The sequence below is a fragment of the Micromesistius poutassou genome, assembly GCF_964030765.1.
Source record: "Micromesistius poutassou genome assembly, chromosome: 4".
NCBI lineage: Eukaryota > Metazoa > Chordata > Actinopteri > Gadiformes > Gadidae > Micromesistius > Micromesistius poutassou.
Window position 1 is genome coordinate 6,476,776 of NC_140274.1, and position 21,526 is coordinate 6,498,301.

At 51.8% G+C, this 21,526-nt stretch overlaps 1 protein-coding gene across 1 annotated transcript in view; it reads right to left on the reverse strand.

The window, feature by feature from the left end:
* The window catches only part of LOC311342462 (roundabout homolog 1-like), a gene marked incomplete at both ends in the record, with an annotated part of 98,832 nt that overhangs the window by 2,957 nt on the left and 74,349 nt on the right, over positions 1-21,526 (reverse strand). Inside the window, 11 exons of the mRNA XM_084467288.1 lie at positions 805-1,036; positions 3,424-3,545; positions 3,701-3,867; positions 4,620-4,785; positions 5,254-5,335; positions 7,639-7,844; positions 10,824-10,995; positions 11,680-11,804; positions 18,235-18,362; positions 18,675-18,813; positions 20,227-20,347. Coding sequence (XP_084323414.1) covers positions 805-1,036; positions 3,424-3,545; positions 3,701-3,867; positions 4,620-4,785; positions 5,254-5,335; positions 7,639-7,844; positions 10,824-10,995; positions 11,680-11,804; positions 18,235-18,362; positions 18,675-18,813; positions 20,227-20,347 — 1,660 coding nt within the window. The remainder of the gene's footprint in view (positions 1-804; positions 1,037-3,423; positions 3,546-3,700; positions 3,868-4,619; positions 4,786-5,253; positions 5,336-7,638; positions 7,845-10,823; positions 10,996-11,679; positions 11,805-18,234; positions 18,363-18,674; positions 18,814-20,226; positions 20,348-21,526) is intronic.

The following is a 21,526-nucleotide window of genomic DNA, read 5'->3' on the forward strand; positions in this document are numbered from 1 at the left end:
GTGCGTTTCTATCTAGGAGAGCCGGCATCACGCTCTGAGGCCAGGAAAACAATTATTAACAGAAATGGAAAACAAAGTGGAATATCCGACATAAAAACGAGACGACACAATCACACACATTAGCATACACACTCCGTTCCCCATAAATGTTTATCATAGATTGGCAAACATTTTAACGAGAAGCTACGGTTTTTGCTCGGTCTCCCCCTAACAACCACACCCTGTGCAGAATTAGCAGGCGCCCTAGTTGGGTTAATGTGTGTGTGCTGCTTGTCATCTGCCTCTGGTTTGTCATGTGGCCTCCAGTTTTCAAAGAGCTGATAGATCCGAGGCGGGCGTGCCTGAATGCGTTGCGTTTTAACAGAACCACACACACACACACACACACACGCACACACGAGCACATGCACCCACACACACACACACAGGTGCCCTGCCTGAGACTGCTGCTGGAAACAGCTGCTGTGTGTGTGAGGTTGCAAGCTGTGCGCACATGAGCATTGTGTACACATGTAAACATGCATGTGACACCATGTGCATGCACATACACACACACACACACACACACACACACACACATACACACGCACACACACAAACAGAGGTGGATGCATATGAGCATGTGCACGCATACACAGATGCAGGCACGCACTCATGCACGTACAAATACACACATACAAACGACATACACATACGAACACCAACATATAGGGCATTATCTAAACACCCACCCACACACACACACACAAACACACACGCACACGCACACGCACGCACACAGACGGGGGCCATGGCTCCACCCACCTTCCTCCAGCGTCTTGCCGATCTTGACGTCGCTGTCCGTTCCCTGGAACTCGTTGAAGAACGGCCGCACCTTGAACTCGTAGGTGACGCCCTTCCGGAGCTGAGGCACCACGGCGCTCTCCTCCCCGGGCGTGCGGACCTCGAACACGGCCCACTCGCTCCTCTGCGCGCCCTCCGGGGCCGGCCGGTACATCACCTTGTAGCCCTGGATGTACTGGGACTGCTGCTCCACCTAGTGGGCGGAAGGAGGAACCACGCGTGAGGGGGGGAGGGGGGAGATGACAGCAGAGGGGGGGAGTATAGGCACTGGGTTCTCTGCTGCAGCAGACGGCGGTTTTCCAGGGAACTCCAAAGGGGTTTTTATGACTTCAGCGACAGGACAACGAAGAGGGACAGGACGGCGGGTTGGAAGGGAGATGTAAAGACGTAGCAGGGGGGGGGCTCACGGGGGCATCTCGCTCAAGGATTCCTCCAGGAGCCGTTGCAGTAGTAGTAGTTAGGGCATCGGGGTACGAACCCAGAGACCTCGGTTTGGGAGTCAAACCAACACCCTGACCACTAGCCTCTGGCCAGTGCCCTCTGTCTCGGCGGTGGAAAAGCCAACAGCTGTCCCCGGGGCTCCCAGGCCGCTCCGCGCGGACAGCTGTGACGGATGGGGGCCCCCGGGCCCCCTGGTCCCCCTGCGAGGAATGTGGTGCTAACGCGTGGTGTTTATCCCTCCGCATCTCTCCCATGGTCCGCCCCCTCCCTCCCTCCCTCCCTCCCTCCCTCCCTCTCCTCCGTCACTCCTCCTCCCGCTCCTCTCGTCGTTCCCCTCCACGCCGTGCACTATTTGCAGCCGTTTACTCAAACCACAGCATGAGGTCATCGGGCCAGAGGTTCCTGTGAGTCTGGAGCTGGTTAAACCCGGGGGTGGGGGGGAGAGGGGGGAGGGAGGAGGAGAAGGTCCCAGGGCAGCCTGTCTCCTTCTCTCGTAGTCCCCTTCGCTCTACCGTCGACTGACAGCGACATAGTGTGTGTGTGTGTGTGTGTGTGTGGGGGGATAGATGGGGCTGGGCGAGTTCCAATACCCAAGCGTGATACCAGATTACGACGAGAGGGGAGGAGATAAGGTCTTCTGCTGTAGATGCGGTTGTTATGTGGTAGGATCCAGGGTTGTCCAGGGTTAACTACGAGCACGGCGTGTTAGCGTTAGCGCTCGTAGCCTGCGGAACGGAGCCGGGGCGGAGGCAGGGGTGACTTGTAAACATGTTGACGGTGTTCATTTACTGCTCTCCTGTGAAAACATGCCGTCAACTCAGGTGGTCTTCATTAGGCGGGGCAGGGCGGGAAGGAGAGAGGGGGGGGCGGGGGGCGGGGCGGGAGGCTGTACGAACCAATTGACGCAAAGATTGGGAGAAAAATGCCCATTCCACGATGGGAGTGTATTCCACCCTTTAAAACAACCTCGTAAAAAACTAGTGTGAATCTGTTGTGGCTCCACGTGAAAAAAAAAAAAAGAAAGAAAAGTTCCTGAATATGGTTTCCACCCCACCGAGAACATTCCAGCGAGGAACGGTAAGTGAGCGAGAGCTGGTTTACATCAGTCATGGCATGTCTGTATCCCTTTCTTAAAAACATCTCGCCGTCTCCCATTCATCACGGCCCTGGGTCACATCGTTCCAGCGGGGGAATGCTGCGCAGGGCCTTCTGTCAAATACAATACAACACACCAACAAACGCAGTATGGCTCCACAAGCCTCTCCTGTGTAACCGGAGAGAGAGATATCTATAACCAAACACACCGCCGTGCTCATCAGACTGATGGAGCCCACCTATGGCCGGACCCCAAACACAGAACCTCAGCGCAGCACACAGGGGGTAAAAGGTAGCCGTGGTTAATGGATGCCTGATTGATTCCCTCCATCTCTCTGCTCCTTTTACCCTTTTCTTCTCTCTCTCTCTCCCCCCACCTCTTTTCTTCTCTCTCTCTCTCTCTCTCTCTTCCCTCTCTCTCTCTCCCCCCCTCTCCCCCTCTCTCCCTCCCTCTCTCTCTCTCGTCATCTACATCTGCAAGCCATTTCCACTTTAAGAGCTCCTCCAGTTGGCTGGCTCCCCCACCCCCCAGTGCTGTTATTTTAACAGCCATCGAGTAGTTCTCAATATGAAGGGGCAGCGAGTGACATGTCACACACTGGACGGGGACTCCTTCCCGCCGCTCTGCGGGGTCCTGTGCTCACGGGCCCGCTGGCGTTGGCGGAGGCTTGGGCCGGGCGAAGATGGGGGTTGCGGTTGGGGCTGGAGCTGACGGTGCTTCGGCCAGCCAAACCGTGGTGCTCCAGCCGAGGCAAGATGGGCACCGGGAAGGCAGGGGGTCAGGGGGGGGGGGGGGGGGGGGGGGGTGTCGGGGGTGTGGGGAGTAGGACGCCCCTTCCGGCACCGTGGGGCGTTGGATGCAATTAACTGTTCAGAGTGGAACTAATGGGAGCACTGGGAACGTGACTCGTGGATGATCCTTATTCTGGGAGCGAAACGGAGGGAATAACACGGACACCGCTGCTGGGCCTGATTGGTTGGCGGCGGAGGTGGACTGCAGGAAGGCGGTCAGCGGTGGAGGGTGGTGGAGGCGGAGGTACTCACGGTCCACTGGACTCTGACGGAGGAGGAGGACAGGATGGTGGGGTTGTGGAGGTGGATGACCACCTCGCCCAGCTCCCTCTGGATCTGACGGTGGTCCACGCCCTGACTCGTAGGGGGGATTTCTGGAGGGAACAGCCATGCACACACACACACACACACACACACACATAAACACACACATGATTAGCGTATATAACACTAGAGATTATATACAAGGGCAGAAAATGATCATCAAAACATGAGGGTGAGGGTGCGGGTGCAGGCGTCCCCGCCCTACCTTGTGTCTTGACGGCGTCGGTGATGGGGCTGGGGTCGCTGAGGCCGTAGGCGTTGGCGGCGCGCACCAGGAAGAGGTAGACGGCGCTGGGCTTCAGGCCCTTCAGCACGTAGGTCTCCATCTTCACGTGCTCCACCAGCGTCTGCCAGCTGCTGCCCGATGCGTGGCTGCGGTGGGGGGGGGGAGGATCAGGGGTTACGTGACGGGAACCCACGGGGAACTGGGTTCTGGATTCCTATGCTACATGGACCTTGCCCCTCGCTCTATTAACACACTTCATCCCTGTCTGTCTGTCGCTTTCCATGAAGACACAAACATGTTGAACACAAAAATGTTACGTTTGGGTGTCACCCAACGTGAAACGTTTTTGGGTGACAACAATTATTGTCACCCAATTACCTCATCTTTTTTTTTTTTTTTTCACTTAAATTTTTATTGCAAAATTTCACATAGACACTGTCAAAATAATACAGTAAACAAAACACAAAACAGAAACCAAACAGAAAAATTGGAGTTACATTTCGAGCAGTTCTTCTTTTCTCTTTGTGTCTTTATCTAAGTCTTTTGTTACTGTCCATATTCCTCGTCGCCCGTTTTGGTTCTGAATATTGTCCCTCATCATTTTGTTTTAATGTTTTTTTTGAACGAATCACCTGATTGGTATTCAGTCTATTAAAAAAAAAAACTCCCAGACTTTATCGAATCACTCTCGTCATATAATAAAAGATAAAAGATAAAGTTAAGCTGTACTTTATCACTCCTGGACAGGAAATTTGAGGCTAAAGTTTTATTATAGCATATTATAGGCTCATATCATAAGGTGGATATTTTCCTGGCTGGGTTTGGTATTGTTTATTTATACCTAGTTAACACCTAGTGAGTGATGGTCCTGAACTAGTGAGTGCACAGGTGGTGTTACCTGAAGGCCTCGATGATGTAGGAGGTGGGCGTGGCTCCGCTCAGGTTGGGCTTCCAGGAGAGCGTGACGGAGGAGCGGCTCACCTCCGTCACCTCGGGCCTGGAGGGGGGGCTGGGGATCAGGTTGGGGTCCGTGGGTCTGACGGGCTGAACCGGGACCCCGAATTCTAGACGCAGGCAGGAGACAATAGTTTATCATGTGGAACTTTTACCGCCCCTGAATGTCCTGTTACTTACAGATGTCCATGATCCAGATGTTTTTTAAAATATGGCTTTGTGTTTGCTACGACGAGTCCACTTGGAAAATAAGAAATGGTCAAATGTAAGATAGTGGTGTTTGATTCCCATTTGAAAAGTTCTGGGTTCCAACTCCAATGTCCTCAGCCTACCTGTAGGCATCAGCTGCAAGTTGCCCTAACCCAACCCCTACCTGCTCAATAATCACATTCATCTAAAAATGGAACATCAAGCCCAAAAATGATTTGGAAAAAAGTATCTGCTAAATAGCAATTGTAGTAATAGCATATTTTAATTTGAGGATCAAATGAATGCAGCCATTTTTGATTGAACCTTAAATAAGTACAATAACACAACGGCACGGCCCCCTAAACGGGAGTCTGGGCGTCTGTCCTTACCTTGCACCTCCAGGTAGGCCTTCCAGGAGGCCTCGCCACTGGGCGTGGAGGCGATGCAGGTGTACATCCCCGTGTCGCCCAGCTGCAGAAACCACCACAAACGTCAATCTACAACTCCCTCCAACTGAGCACGCACACCGCACCGTTTCACCGCCACACGTTTCTCCAACGCTACATCCATGTTGTCACCATCCCCCTCTCCCACTCTCTCCCCCTCTACGGTCTACAGGCCAGACGTCTCCCCCTCCGCGCCTCTCCCCAACGCCACGCTCGCCGTCGGTATTGACATTCAGGCAGAGCATCACTGCCAGGTTATCTCCCTCATCATGTCCCCGCCCGCCCGGCGGCTCCGGGGGAGATGTAGATGTCAGTGGGGATGGTGGGTGTAGGGGCGGGGGTGGGGAGGGGGAAAGGCAGCGGGGGGGAAAAGGCCAAGTAGGCAGATCATTCCCCAGTCAAATGGAAAATACTTTTTTCCCGGATCACAGACTAATTGGTGACCTTTATTTGCTTCTCCACAGATTGACGGCAGGAACAGGGAGGATTCTGTATTAATGTAGCAGGTGGCGGTGGCGGTGGAAGGGGGAGAGAAGGGAGAACAGGATGAATATGTTTAAATGCCTGGTAGGTGGGCGTGGCCAGGGGGAAGTGTACTCACGCGGCTAAGCTTGACAGCTTGACAACTTGACTTAATTTAAAACATTACATTTATGAGATGTCGATGAAAATGATCGGCAGTCTATTTTGAGGCTTTACGGGAATATGTTTGAGGTGAATATGGAACAGGAAAAAAAAAAACATGTGTTAAATATGCAAAGTGCTATCAAATGTGTCTAGGTGTGATGGTGAACAGGTGGGCGGCTGACAGAACCCGACAGAGCTAGACTGAGACCCGACGAGAGGCAGATTGTTGGCATAATTGCGTGTGGACACGTCATGCATACTGCGTGTAAAAAATAAAGTGGATTTATCCGTTTTTTTCGTTGCATTTTTTTCGATTGATTGCTAGCGAAAGCCGGCAATATTAATAATAATAGTGTTCAAAAACATTGAGAAGAGGGGACTGTGAAAATGGTTGATGGGGTAAGGACGACATCGTCATTACTGTAGTGGATGCTGAGACCGCCTTCGCTGGAGAAGGAGAGGTGATGGGACCCCCCACCCATCCGTCCTGCCAGCCTCCAACTGTGGGGGCGATCACACCCCAGCCACCATCACCACAACACCAATACACACACCAGCAGTCACCTAATCACCACCATGTGACGTGCCCTCTGACCCCCAGCCATCCAAGTGTTGGCAACCCCTCATTTTCCTCCAAGTGTGGTCGCTGAAGTGGGGCCATTTTGTTTTTCTCTATTTTTGCTGAGCCCCTCCTCCTCCCACCCACACACACATATTCAGATAGACACATATACATATTGACACAGACAGACAGCCACCCCCCCCCCCCCCCAACACACACGCGCAACCACACACACATGAATACAGAAAAGTCCACAGTGGTGAGTGACAGAGGTAGGGAGTGCTGCAGTGTGTGATGAAGCCACAGACAGTTGAGTGACAGCTCACTGAGGGGCGGGTGCTGGCAGGGACCGCAGGCTTTATTTACCCAGCAGTGGGGTGGGGGGGGGGGGCGGGCACTCACACCACTCACACACACACACTGGCCTGTGCAGCCCTACACCTACATCTGCGCCGCTTCAGACATGCTCAGTACAGCTGCCCTGATGGGAAAGTATAGCGTAGGAGAGTCACAAATGGAAATGGAAATGGAAATCTGATTGAAAAACTACAGACCGGGGGTTAAGCTCGTGGAAAGGCTTTCGAAAGAGTATGGAGGTTATATTTCTATGCGGTAAACTGATTGGATGATATTCCTAAAATGGGGTACCTCTTCAAAACCAGACTGCTGCATTATTAAAAGTGGATCAAACGCTCGCAGCAGCAGAGAACCGTCTATCATATCATTTTTTTTAATAAAAGAAGGATAACTGCATTATATTTTTTGTTGTGGATTTCAGCATGATTTTTGTCATTTATATTCATCTAAAATATACATATTGTATGTCATAAATATATCATATACTACTATATGAATATTTATATTTAGAACATTTCAGACAGATACTGGGTGTGTTCCTGATGTGTGTGTGTGTGTGTGTGTGTGTGTGTGTGTGTGTGCTCCTGACATGTACATGCACATGTGTGTGTGTTCCTGACACATACATGTATGTGTGTGTGTGTGTGTGTGTGTGTGTGTGTGTGTGTGTGTGTGTGTGTGTGTTCCTGACATGTTTGTGTGTGTGTGTGTGTGTGTGTGTGTGTGTGTGTGTGTTCCTGACGTGTGTGTGTGTGTGTTCCTGACGTGCGTGTGCTCCTCACCTTGGCGTAGCGGATCTGCAGCGCGCCCGTGTCCAGCTGCTTCACCCGGGAGTCGTGGGTGGAGACCAGCACCCCGTCCTTCCTCCACAGGATGGTGGGGGCGGGGCTACCCGACGCCACGCAGCTCAGCGCCACCGTGCCGTCCACCGCCACCGTCTGATTGGTCGGCCCCTGACGGACCACCGGCGGTGGGCGGTCCGACACGACTGGGGACAGCGAAGGAAATAAGGATTTACAAAGTGTCCATTTAAATTGACAAAAATTAAAAAAGAAAATAAAAATGTGAAATTATGTTTATTTTACCGAAAGGTTTGACAATGAAAAGAAGAACGACAGAGACATTAGAGAAAAAACAAGCAGGTAGCACTGGAAGAATTAAAAAAAAAAATGAAATTGTAGTGAAATCCAATTATTTTGGAAGCATTTGGAAAATCACACATCACTAGCGAAAACCAGAAGCTAGCACTGTATGTAACGGCAAATAAAAAGACCAGTTTGACAATTATTGTTTCATATCCCAATCGTGTGAAGGAATCGCCAAAATAGAGTAGAGAGACGGGTGCGAGACACCGACAAACATCACAAAAGGTAAAAGGGTTTCAGAAATGAAAGGACCAAGCAGAAACCAATTTAAACAACTGGAAGCGATTTTGAAATCATTCAGCAGCAGAAGTTGACCTGAGCCAAATAAAGACAGCGTAATTAAAAACGAAGCGGGGGGAGATGTGTCCCGTCTGCCAGTCCTCCTCCAGGCGGCTGGCACCACGCACTGCACACACACACACTCACCTGCACACACACATACACACACACACCTTCAAACACACACACACACACACACACACACACACACACACACACACACACACACACACACACACGCGCACACGCACACGCACACGCACACACACACAACACACACACACACACACAGGCCAGCACAGCCACACATGCATGCATGGGGACACATGCAAGGACAGACGGATGCATACACCCACATTTAACAAACACATTTATGCACTCCCACACACACACATAAACACAGACACACACACACACACCAGGTCCCCTTCTCTCTCTCCCACACGTACCTTCAACAAGCCATTAAAAAACAAGAACAAGGAGAAAATAAAACAACAAAAAAAACGGAAATATCTCAACAGCACAGACAACATTATTAACACATGGCCATTTCAACCTCCCCCCTACCTCCAACACCTCTCCTTCCCTTGCCTTTGAACCACAGTGAGTTTGAACCCCCAGGAAGGGACCAAAACAGAAGCAATCACACACACACACACACACACACACACACACTCACACACACACAACAAACAAAAGACAAGCGCGGGGATGCGTGTTCACATCCGCGGAGCAGAGACGCTGCTACAAAGCCAGGGACACCCCACCGAGAGAGGCCGAGGACAGGGGTGGAGACAAAGGGAGGGGGAAATAGGATGGCGAAAATCAGAGGAGAGCGAGAGACAAAGGAGGTGAGGGAGAGAGAGTGAGATAGGAAGATAGGCAGAGAGAGAGAGAGAGGTTGGCAAAACCAGAGGAGAGAGCGAGAATTTAATTAACATGCACCCTGTCATGTCATATATTCTATTCTGTCTTCAGCCCAACATGATCCATCAACCTCCTCCTCTCTCTCCCCCCCCCCCCACCCCCCTCTCATCATCCTCATTCATACGTCTTCAACCAGCGCGGCCGATTCACTGGCAGGTGCCTTTCAGCGGGAGCAATCCAACAAACCGTTTGATGCAGTGAAGCAGGCAGAACACAGTAATGTATTCACGTGTGTGTGTGTGTGTGTGTGTGTGTGTGTGTGTGTGTGTGTGCGTGTAACCCTGGTGTGCTGTAATCTCTGACCACTCTTTTCTTTTGTGTGTGTGTGTATGTCATTGCTATGCATGCTACAGGGAGATGGGAGATGTGTGTGTGTGTGTGTGTGTGTGTGTGTGTGAAAGGGGGGGGGGGGGGGCAATTACCAGAACATTGTCACTGTGACCTGTAATTACCGGATATGCCTGCGGGGAGCAGTGGCCCCAGTGCAGCCCACTCCCTTAATAACTGTTATTATTATCTGCAGAGCAAGACGGAATGAGCAGAGAGGAGCAGAGAGGGAGGTGGAGAGGGAGGTGGAGAGGCACAGGGATCTGCCGGTCCGGTCCTGACACGCAGGCTGACGAGTGCCTGATGAAGGGGACTGATGTCCGTGTGTGTCATCGCCGACATAAAGGCAGCCATCAACCTGGGGAATGGTGGGAATTAAGCCATGCTTTGTGAGAGGGTGTGTGTCTGCATGCCTGCATATGAGTGTGTTTGTGTGTGTGTATGTGCATGTATGTGTGTGGTCAGGTGTACACGTGCATGTTGTGTGTGTGTGTGTGTGTGTGTGTGTGTGTGTGTGTGCGTGAGGGTGTGCATTGGCACGTGTGTTAGTGCGCACGCCACGCGTACGCGTGTGTCGGTGCACACGCGCACGCTAGGCTAACATGGAGCGCAACGGGCGGAATAATTAGAGGATCCGCTCCAGCACCGCACCGCAACGCAGCCCGCTGTCCTCCAGAGGCCAGACGGCGCTACGGGCCACCATGCTAACACTGCTGCTGCCGCTGCCGCTGCCGCCGCCGCCGCCGCCGCCGCCGCCGCTACCAGGCCAGCAGACTGAGAACCAGGCAGCCCGGGGTCTGGGTACACACAGGCACCAGAGAGTCTCCTCCTCTTGACAGGCCAGACCAAAACCCCACACACCACACAGACCTCAATGCGGATATTAATACACTCTGTTAGCCCCCACCGCAGCGGATCACATGCACCGCTGGCAGCCCAGGATTCGCTGAAATCCCAATATTTATCCAATCCAATTCGCTCTCACTCACTGCCCCCCCCCCTCCCCTCCTCCCCTCCTCTCTCCAGACAGACGTACATGTATTCACCCCCCCCCCCCCCCCCCCCCCCCCCCCCGCATACACACGCCCCTGAATACACACACACACACACACACACACACAGACAGACAGACAGACAGACAGACATGCAGGCACACACATACACACACACACAGTGGTGCATAGCTTATTCCGCTCCGTCTTCTCCCACTCAGCAGAAGAGGAGGAGAGAGCAGCCCCCTAACAGAAGCCTGTTGAAGTGTGCGGTGCGGTGCGTCTGTGGCCACTCACCGTCCGTGACCTCCAGCAGGGCCTTGGTGATGACGCTGCCCGCGATGTTGAGGGCCTGGCAGCTGTAGTAGCCCACGTCAGAGCGCTCAGAGTCCGTGATGGTCAGGTCCCCGGTCTGGGACACCGAGAAACGGCTGGAGGGCTGGGGAGGCTGGTAGGAGAACAGCAGGTTCTGGAGGGGGGCGGGGGGGGGAGAGAGAGGTAGGAGGTGGCAGGGAGAGAGAGAGAGAGAGAGAGAGGGGGGGTGGGGGGGAGGGAATAGGATTACATGGAGCCAGTTTAAATCTAATATGATTTGGATTGGGATGTCCAATATGAGGAAATGGGAACACATGGTTCTCTGACACTAGCATCTCTCATGTCACTGAAAGGGCGATTGAATCTTGGACATTATATTAGGACAAATTTCTAAGATTCAATATCTTCATGGGGCTTGTATGTCTCTCGCATCTGCATGCAGATCATGGCCACTGCCTGTTTTTATTGCTACACACTGGACAAATTAACCTTTTTTCTCTTCATACTACTCTATAAAAGACGACATGGATGTGAAGTACCATTTAAAGGTTCAGTGTGTAGGATTTAGCGCCATCTAGTGCTGAGGTAGCAGATTACAACCAACTGAATACATGCCGGTGAAGCATGGTAACAAGGAGACATGATAACAGCATTAATTATTCATAGAATACATCAGTTGTCGGCTGCCATTTTATTGATAACATTATCTAAATCATTTTTGAGTAAAGATATGACCAGGTTATTTGATGCTACAAGCTACTTAGATGTTTCGTATTGCCACTTTTATTTTTTGTAATAATTTATGTTTTTTTAACAACAACTAGTCGCTCCCCCCTACCTGGCTGCCCTCCCGCTGCCAGAAGATGGCGGGCTGGGGGTTACCGGTCGCCTCGCACTGGAAGGTGACTGTCCGGCCCACCCCCACCACCTGGTTCCTGGGTCTCACCACGAAGGCCGGGGGCACTGGAAGTCACACACACACACACACACACGCATGCACCATACACCCAGAATGACAGTTAGCCAAGGAAGACAGAAGCACAATACAGCCCTATACAGGATAATGTCCAGTTATAATGGGGGTTGCATCTCATTTGACTAGAAGCTACTATAGACTATTGTTAAACTATAATACGAGAAGTCAATCCACACCATTTCTAGATGAATGATTAACAAAAGTTGGCTTTCGAAGGTCATCGGGTTAATCAAACAGATAGAATCGACGGACAATACGAACAAAACCAACAGAAACAGGCGGAGTCCCCGGGTAACGGTTCATTTGCATTGGGCAAGTGTCCTGGTCAATTCAAATTGAAATGCAAATGGGGGATACAGTCGAGCCATCTGTTGGGGCTGCCACTCTCTGATAAAAAAAAGGAAGCAGCAGAGCTGAATGGCCGCTGCACAGGAACTATGAATCTTAATGACAAATCCCATTTCAAAATAAGAGCTTGGCATCACAGCTCCAATTTGGAATGCACCACTTGACGGTGACAAGAAGCCAGGCTATACCATTAGGCTGTCTGAGTCGAGGCGACACTCCCAGAATGCACTGGGGCGGCCGGTGGGGGCGAGATGTACACATTCATTTCAGCGGATGGGAAGGGCCATCTGGGAAATATCATACTTCTCCTCATAACTAAATGCTTTTTTATTTATACATAGGTGGCTGGGAGACGAGATGGAAGCAATCTGGGAGCTGCCAGGTTGAATTCATAAACTATTTGTCCATGTAGAGGTGGTGGAGGTTGCAGTGGTGGGAGGCGGGGGGGGGGGGGGGGAGAGGGGGCGCGCAATTGGCTGGGGTCCAATGCATAGAAACAACACATAATAATAGAATGAAATGATGGTGCTTTACCTTGGCCGGCCAGGCACTGCGATTGTTTTTACCCATAAATGTCCTCTGTGTCAGCGTTGCCCGTGACAACAGAAACATGAGTGCTGATTGGTGGGGTGGAGATGGAGGATGGAGGAAGTGGAGTGGGGTGGGGGGGCTGTGACAGCTCCGGGTGACATTTCAACTTACCAGATATGACTAAAAGGAAACAACAAAAAAAAACACACACACACACACACACACACAATAACAAAAGATGAATAAATAAATAATGCATCCAATGTCACATAGAGGAGAGATAAGACGCACTACAGCTTCATGGGTAATAAAAAAGAAAAGAAACGACGGCTTGTGACATTATCGTTTAGTGAACATGAGATATGGTGTGTTACACTCAAACCCTTAGGGTACACGATGCACACACATACACACACCTATGTAACTGAATGATTACTACAAACAGATTACCATACTTAATGAGCAGTGGCATTAGAAGAAACTTAAAGACTAATAAAAAAAAGCATAATTGAAGAAATCACATTTCAAAAAATACAATTTAGACGTTTCACAACAAGGACATAAAAGGACAATCCCCCGGCTGGAATTTGGTGAAAGGAGAAAGGATGAGAAGCACAATCGCATGTCGGTCCTGACGGGAGAAAAACAAGACACGCGATGGCCCCTGAATCCAAGGCTCCAGGGGCCATTGTGTCTCTGCAGGTGAACATCATAATGAAGCAGGGACTCCGGGCCCCGTGTACAGAGAAGCCCCTCATATACGTACGGCTGGGGCGGGGGGGGGGTCGTAAAAAGCACAAGGTCGCAGCTAACTGTCAACTCTCCCCTCGTAAATCTCTCCCGGCCAATCACTCACGTTATCTAATCTGTCTAGCTTCAACGGCTCCCACCAAAACATAAACGCTGTCACTCAAAGTAATGTCCCCCGTGTCCCGCCTCCCCGGGCCTATCAGTGGCCTTTAAAATGCAGATAAGGTGTACATCAAAAGGCCCCCACAGAAGAGGGGCGATGCTGCCTGAATGGTGCATCGCTGATAAATGTAAACACACATACATGGAGGCTGGCGCACACACATAGACACACACAGGCTCGTAAACGTGCACACACATTCACACGCAGATTCACCCTCACAGGGTCGCACACACACACACACACACACACACACACACACACACACACTGGCTCGCACACATACACACACGCCGGCTCGCACACACACACACACACACACACACACACCCCCACAAACACAAAGCAAGGCATGCATTCTCCCACACATATATCCAAACAGAGACTCAAAGGCATGCATGCTTGCACACCCAAAGACACACACACACACACACACACACACACATACAAACACACACACACAAACACACACACACACACACATAAGACAGAGACATAAAAAATGGCCGTGCCTCCACACCCCCTCCACACATCTCCTCATGCGTGTCTAAGCCTTTAATTAGGTAACCATACCTTCCCATGCTGCTATGATCACAGCAGAGAACCTGGAGGGAGAGGTGAGCTCTAAACCCCCGTCTCCATTACCCCGCTGTGGGGTCTAGGCTGACACAGAGCCCAGAGCGACACGCCCCCCCCCCCCCCCCCGCAGGGAACCGGCGGCGACCGGCCCTCCCAGCCACCAGGGGGCGGTCCGTGAGCCAGGCGACCGCGGGGAGACACAGTCGGTGACTCTACGGACGGATTTGGACCGTTGCAGCCTTGCTTGCTCGGGGCCAGACATCAACATCGGGGGGGCCGGGCTGTGTGCGCGAGGGTGGGGGGGGGGGGGCTTGGTTTGATTAATACTAGCCCCCCCCCCTCTGGGAGGCCCGTGGAGGCTGGGGCAGGAATCTAAGGGCTGGCGGGCGGCACACTGAGGCCCTGTGTGTGTGCCGTGCATGGTCTCCATCAGGGCGGGGAGAGCAGTGCCGACGGCGGCCGGCGGCTGCTGAACACACGATTGGTCAAGACAAACAGCCTCTCTCAAAGCTAATAAAGGGAAACGGAGTGGGAGGCAGACACCAGGGAGGATGTGAATGTGTACGCGGGCGTGGGGTATGTCTGTGTTTGTGTGTCCACGCTTGTGTGTAGCTCTGTGTGTCTGTGTGTGTGTTTGTATACGTGCATGCATGTGTGCTTTTGTGTGTGTGTGTGTGTGTGTGTGTGTGTGAGTGTAAACACATGCATATGAGTGTGTGTGTATGTGTGCGTATGTCTGTGTGAGTGTACCTGCATACATACGAGAATGTGTGTATGCATTCCTGTGTGTGTGTGTGTGTGTGTGTGTGTGTGTGTGCGCGTGTGCCTCTGTGCGTGTGTCTCTGTGTGTGTGTGTGTGTGTGTGTGTGTGGTACAGGAGAGGTTTTAGCGTCTATCATCTCCCTGCCTGCATGCAGACGTTTTAAGTTGATTCATAGGAGAACAGCTGAGCAGACAGACGTTGATGCAGTGCCGCGTGTTAACGCTAAAAGGGTTGCTTTTTCTGCTCCCATCTTGGCACGGCCCCAGCCCTCATTCCAGTCCCTTTACACGGGTTATTAGCAACGCCGCTCGGGGGACTTCCACCGTCCTCTCAAGGCCTTTCCACAAATAAATCATGGCGGAGGGCAGACTCGCTGTTTATTGTTTTTGTGGCCTGAATTTCGATTTTTCAACGTGTTATTATAATTCCGCCCTCACATTTACATGAATGTGAGGGCAAAAAATCGGGGCCTTTTCTTTGTGAAAACATATCCTACCCAGATCAAAATCCTGAAGACCCTCATCAAGTGATGCCTTCCCCTGGCTTAGGTTAATGCCTTCACAATGAAACTATAAATCAGACCGATCATTGACCTCGTCCGGTGATTTGTTTTCTTTCTCAAGGGGAATACATGACTCAACATGTTTACACGTCCTAGTCAGAACCGTGCGTATGTAAGAGGTTCTCTGATGAGGCTATGGACCAGGACTGAGACACACAGCCCCCAAGACACACAGCCCCGGGCATCACAACTCCTCCATGTCCAGCTGCTAAATCTGCTTCTATCTGGCTGGGAAGGCTGTTCAAAACTCTGCACTCTCTCAACTCTGCACTTTTACCTTTTTACCTTACGCTGGAGTCCTGCTCTCACTGACTTTTATTTTGAAAAAGGGCAAGCCGTGTGTATTTATTGTCACGTCATGTATTTTACCCGTACTAATACAGTTTCCGTGTACTGCACTGTCATGATAAACAGATTAGGCAATGGCTCTCGTGGGAACCGCTGCCTCGGTTTCATATCCAGTCAAAATTCAATTGGTCTCACCAGCCTTCGCCTATTAGGAGGGAACTTGACAGAAGGCGGTGGTGGTAGGAATATTGACATTAATTCGAGTTAAGACTTGGAACAATTGGATTATCAGTGCCACGCAGGCCCTCCCCTGTCAGACACTGACGGCCACGAAACAAAAACAACAACTACCGAATCAGAGGTGGTACGCTTTTGGAACCCTCTCTAGTCTCCGAGTCTCCCAAGTCAATAAAACTAAAACGTAAACAACTGTGATCCTCTAATCAAAATCGCATTACTGTCACTGCTGTTCCTGCTCAACGTGACAGCCCCGGTCAAACCCTGATCCCGGGGGCTGTACGGGCCTCCCCCCCACATCCTCATTCCTGCACAGCACGAGCGATTGTCCTGACGAGGCCCAACTTCATCTTACTCCCTGCACATCAGGCCTGCCACTCTGGCCCCGTTTATACCTACAATTACCCTGCTTCCCTTCCCTTCCCTGCGCCTGTAATTGGAGGCATGTCATTTCCGGGCGTGGGACTGTGGCCTTCTTGTCTTTAATTAGGGACCGGACTTGGTGGTAGCCCCAGCCTCGGTGGTTGGTCCAGCTCTGGTGGGGTAGAGCTTTGGGTTTGGAGAGGTGGGCAGAGCTTCAGCCACTTGGGGCTGGCCTCCTCGGGATGGTCCATGAAGGTACCATGAACCCAAAGAACTTTAAACGCGGCGGGGAGTGCAAAGATGGCAACCAGCTCTTTTATCTACTGTCTGCTGTTATTATTGCGTCTCATCAACTCAAATATTCCAAGAAGGATGTGCCTTCTTGGCCTTCACCCCTTTGACAAGATTTAACTGAGCGAACACCTTATTGAACCAGCCAACCACCAATGCAGTTCTCTTTCATTAGCTCAGCTTTCATCACGGGGAACGAGGGAGGAGAGAAAAAAAACACAATAAGAGAGGAGGACATATTGATGGAATTATTGACAGGTGTGCCTAATCTCAGTCCTCAAAGCAATCCAGAGATCACTGGCTTGTGGAGAAAATGAAGAAATAATTGCAAGGGCAGTCATGTGAAGATGAACTATCTGTATCTGCGGGGGTTGGGGGGGGTTGGCAGCCCAACAGAATTGTCTCGTCTCTTTCTAGCTGCCCTGGTGAGACGGCCTGGAGCGACATTAATATGACTGACCTTACCGTAGTAACCCCCCCCGCCCCCTCCTATCCCACCACTGCCCCCACCAGGTCCCCAATTCCCATCCCGTTCCGCTCCAGCGGTGAGCCTCCATCCGCACCACAACACCCCCGTACGCCGTCCCCGCATCTAACCCCGCCGTCTGACTGGCCCTGAACCTCCTTCTCCTACTCCTCTGCCTTCCTTCCTTCTCCCCCTCTTCCCCCCTCTTCCCTCCCCCCCCCCCCCCCCGCCCCCCGCTCCCCAACATTCCCCCATTTCGCTCGGCACTAAATGGACCTCTGTGTCGCCCTGGTTCTAAGGGGGAGGGGGGGGTCTGGCGTTGCCTGGGCCCCTCCCCCCCCCCCCCCAGGTCCATGAATGTGTCCCTTTCTGAATGTGCACACTCTGTGACCAGCTGCTTTCTGTTCCTGCCGGGCTAATAGGACGTCCAGGGGAGCCAGGGAGAGGGCCCCGGGAGAGATGATGAAACACCAACATGACCCCTCCAACCAGCAGACGCACACACACACACACACACACACACACACACACGTCACAACGTTGCTGGTCCTAGACCTGCAGGAGACATGCGGAGCCACTTGTGCGGGGGCCCCGAATTAAATTGATTGCCACCGCTCTCCCTTGTGAGCGGCCCCTGCGCCCGTTATGGATCTTCACATTCTCTTATTTTATTAGAAATCAATGCACTAATTGAGAGGGAACGGTTGAGCGATGAGTGCATGGCGCTAAAGTTGAGAGGCAATCACTGCACCCTAGTTCAGTGGAATTGGTTTTGGAGGGGAAACTCTGCATGAGACGTCGGTGGAAATCTACCACAACTTTTGAAGTAGAGAAACTGTTCCAACAAAGTGCCAAAATGTGGGGTAAACGAAGCGTTTCAGCCTAATAGAAAAGTAATTGACACTGCCAAAAGGAAGATAAATTAAGGTAGTGCCAAGCCAGGCAATAGAAAAGTATCTCAAGGTGCCAAAACAGACACTAAACTAGGCTTAATAGAAAGTAACCCCAAGCCCTCCTATTGGACAGTAAACGAGGCATCCTGGCCAATAGCAATCGTCTCATTTCCGCATTGGTCCTACCGTGGACGGTGAGGCTGGCCGACGCCTCCGCCTTGCCCACCATGTTCTCCGCCACGCAGGTGTAAGAGCCTACGTCTGCGGGGGTCAGCCGTCGGATCTTCAGGGTGTGGTCCTCGCGAATCTCATATCTGGATCAGCCCCCCCGAAAAAGTAAGGAAAAATACAAAAAAGGGTGTGTTTGACATCGGACAAAACACAAGTTACAGGACAAGTCACAAGTCAAATGACAATGAACACACTGTAATACAACTCATCCAACACGCATCAGCTGGGGCGGGGGTGGGGGGGGGGGGGGGACAATACAACAAAGGTGTAGGGAGGAGGGGACACAGAGAGGGGCTGGATGCGTGGAGGTGGGGTTGGGTGTTGGTGGGTGGGTGGGGCGGGGGGAGTTATTGTTGTAATGAAAGGGTGGAGGAGGCAATGGAGCCGGGTCCTACCTCCCCTTAGGCAGGTCTCCGTCCTCCTTCCTCCAGCGGACGGTGGGAACCGGGTCACCGCGGGCCTCGCAGCGGAACTCCACGCTCTGGTCCACCAGCACCACCTGGCTGCCGGGGCGCCGGACAAAGCTGGGCCGCTCTGCACATGCACACGCACACACACACACACACACACACACACACGCGTGCGCACGCAGGCATACACACGCACATGCATACATGCGCACGCACGCACACGCGCACGCACACACACACACACACACACACACACACACACACACACACACACACGCAAACACACACACACACACACACACACACACGCAAAACACACAGACATACACAACCACAATTGTCATAAATGGTAAATGGGGTTGGACTATGCTGCAAATTGCTACTAATTGCTATACCACAATCAGACATACATTCTCTTTATGAATTGCTATGAAACTGCCCATTCACAGCGCATTAGAGACAACAAAAACCATAACAATTACTAAAATGCTTACACTTAATTTTTAGGGTCACCAGTCCTAACAGCAAAGTACCACAACAACACACTAGAGAAAAGTGCTTAGCGTAGCACTTAACATATTTCCTGCTCCCCTTAATTCTCCAATGTTTATTCTTTATTTCTCTCGCAGGACATTAAAGTTAGTTCGGTGTTTGTTTAAAGATTTCCACCTCGGAGAAGAAAAACAATCTCTAATGAGAGTCTGTACTTGCTGAAACCATTGTGTGGCTATTCTGCAATGTCCGTTTGCACAGACATAATAACTATGCAGCACAGCCTTCTTTAACGCGCCGGTATTCCTCTGGTAATACTTCTCTACGCATATACATATATATATATATATTTACTTATGAAGCCAGACTAGACATCCTCCAACACGGTTTCCTTCTGGCAGAGATTAGCACGTCTCTATGGAGACTTGCTAAGCGGTAAAAGATAGCTCTGGCCTTGTCAATCTGGATATGTTCTCTATTGGAACAGCAGAGAAATGAAGGGGTCAGAGGTCGGCAGCGGTGGAGAGAGGGTGCAGCTGGTCAGAGGAGAGAGAGAGGCTGATGCCTGATGGGGGTCATCACGGGATTCACGGCAAAGTGTGAGATTGGAGGTCGTCTCACACTCTATTTGATAGGGGTCACTGACTCCATTTAGCTGCACTGGGAATACACACTCCCGAGCTCAACATCTGGGCTCCGTTGCACACTGCATACTGCACACACGAAGACTGTGTGTGTGTGTGTGTGTGTGTGTGTGTTAGTATGTGAGTATGGGTGTGTGAGTATGTGATTATGTGTATGTGTGAGTATGTGTGTGTATGAAAGTGTGTGAGTGTGTGTGTGTGTATGTGTGTGTGTGTGTGTGTGTGTGTGTGTGTGTGTGTGTGTGTGAGAATGGTGTGTGTGAGAGAGACAGCGAGAGAGATAGACTCAGACAGACAGACAGACAGACAGACAGACAGACAGACAGACAGACAGATAGATAGACAGACAGACAGAGGCAGCAGGAAGCACCAGAAATGGAATAGGTGAAAGGACATTGTACCTAGCACGGTGAGCTCGGCTATCTCGCTCTCCCGTTCGCCGACCATGTTGGTGCCCACGCAGACGTACTTCCCCGCGTCGCTCTTCCTGGCGTTGGTGATCATCAGCTTCCCTCCTCGTATCTGGTAGGGGATGGGAGGTGGGGGGGGGGGGTTACAGAGGGAAGTTAGGACCAGGGATCAACCAGCAGAAGCCAGTAGCGCCCAACAGAAGGGCAAGAGGCATAGAGAAGACAGAGACCTGGAGTCGGCACTGGGGCTGCACACTGCTCCCAGTGCTGCGTGAGACGGGTCGAATGCAGAGATCATTGTGTTCTATAGTCGCAAATCCCAACTGAAGAACTAAACCTGCAACTCTGCAGACAACCACACTCTGGACGTGACTCATATCATATCTCCCCGCTGATGGCTTTCAGCGATGCCTCCGGTCATTCTTAAGGAGCGAGGCATGACAACACCGTGATGGAACGCAGAGGCCCGATACAGAGGGGCTCATCTTACGGCTCTTCTGTCCTCACCCCCAGGGAGGGACCCCCGCTGAACTCAAGCCTCATACCTGGCCCTGGTTTGAATATTCCCCTTCTTTGCGGCCTGAATAATTTAATCATTGGTATTCCGTCCTCTGGTTCAGCCAGACAACAAAGGGACACAAACCACAAACTACACCGCGGCTCAGGAATCCCAGAGGGGCCACCTGGGGCCCTGAAGGAAGCATTAGTCATGTCCCAGCACAACGGCTCGGAGGAAGAAGGGGCCGGCTCCTTCTGCTTTCACACGGTCTAGTCTTCATAGCAAGGTTGCAATTTCCCTGGAATGGACACGTCTCCACGCACCGTGAGAGTCGACACAAAGTGAACACATAATGTCTCACTCTCACAGCGATCCACCATAAGCGATGGCTCGGCGATGTCTGCTCTCTCATCATCTCACACTCCCCGACTCGTGCGTGATCGACGCACACACGCGCGCAGCCGTCCCGGCTGGCGCGCGTGTGCGCTGTGTGTCCAGGTGGATCTGCGGGGCCCGCTGTTTCCCAGGGCTTTGATTACAGGCCAGAGGACCTGCTTTGTTCCCGGCCAGTCAGAAAGGCAGCCTGGGCCCCCCAGACCAGCTCCAGCGGTCCCACTGTCTCTGCTGACAACCATGCCAGTCACAGCCCAGACAGACAATGGTAACCCTGAGCCAATGATCTGGCTGGAGGGAGGAGGTGGAGGGAGGAGGGGGGGAGGGGGTTTGGTTTTAAATGCACACCTTAGATCACATGATACAGGGGAGCCCCACTCTTGCATGCGTGTAATGGAT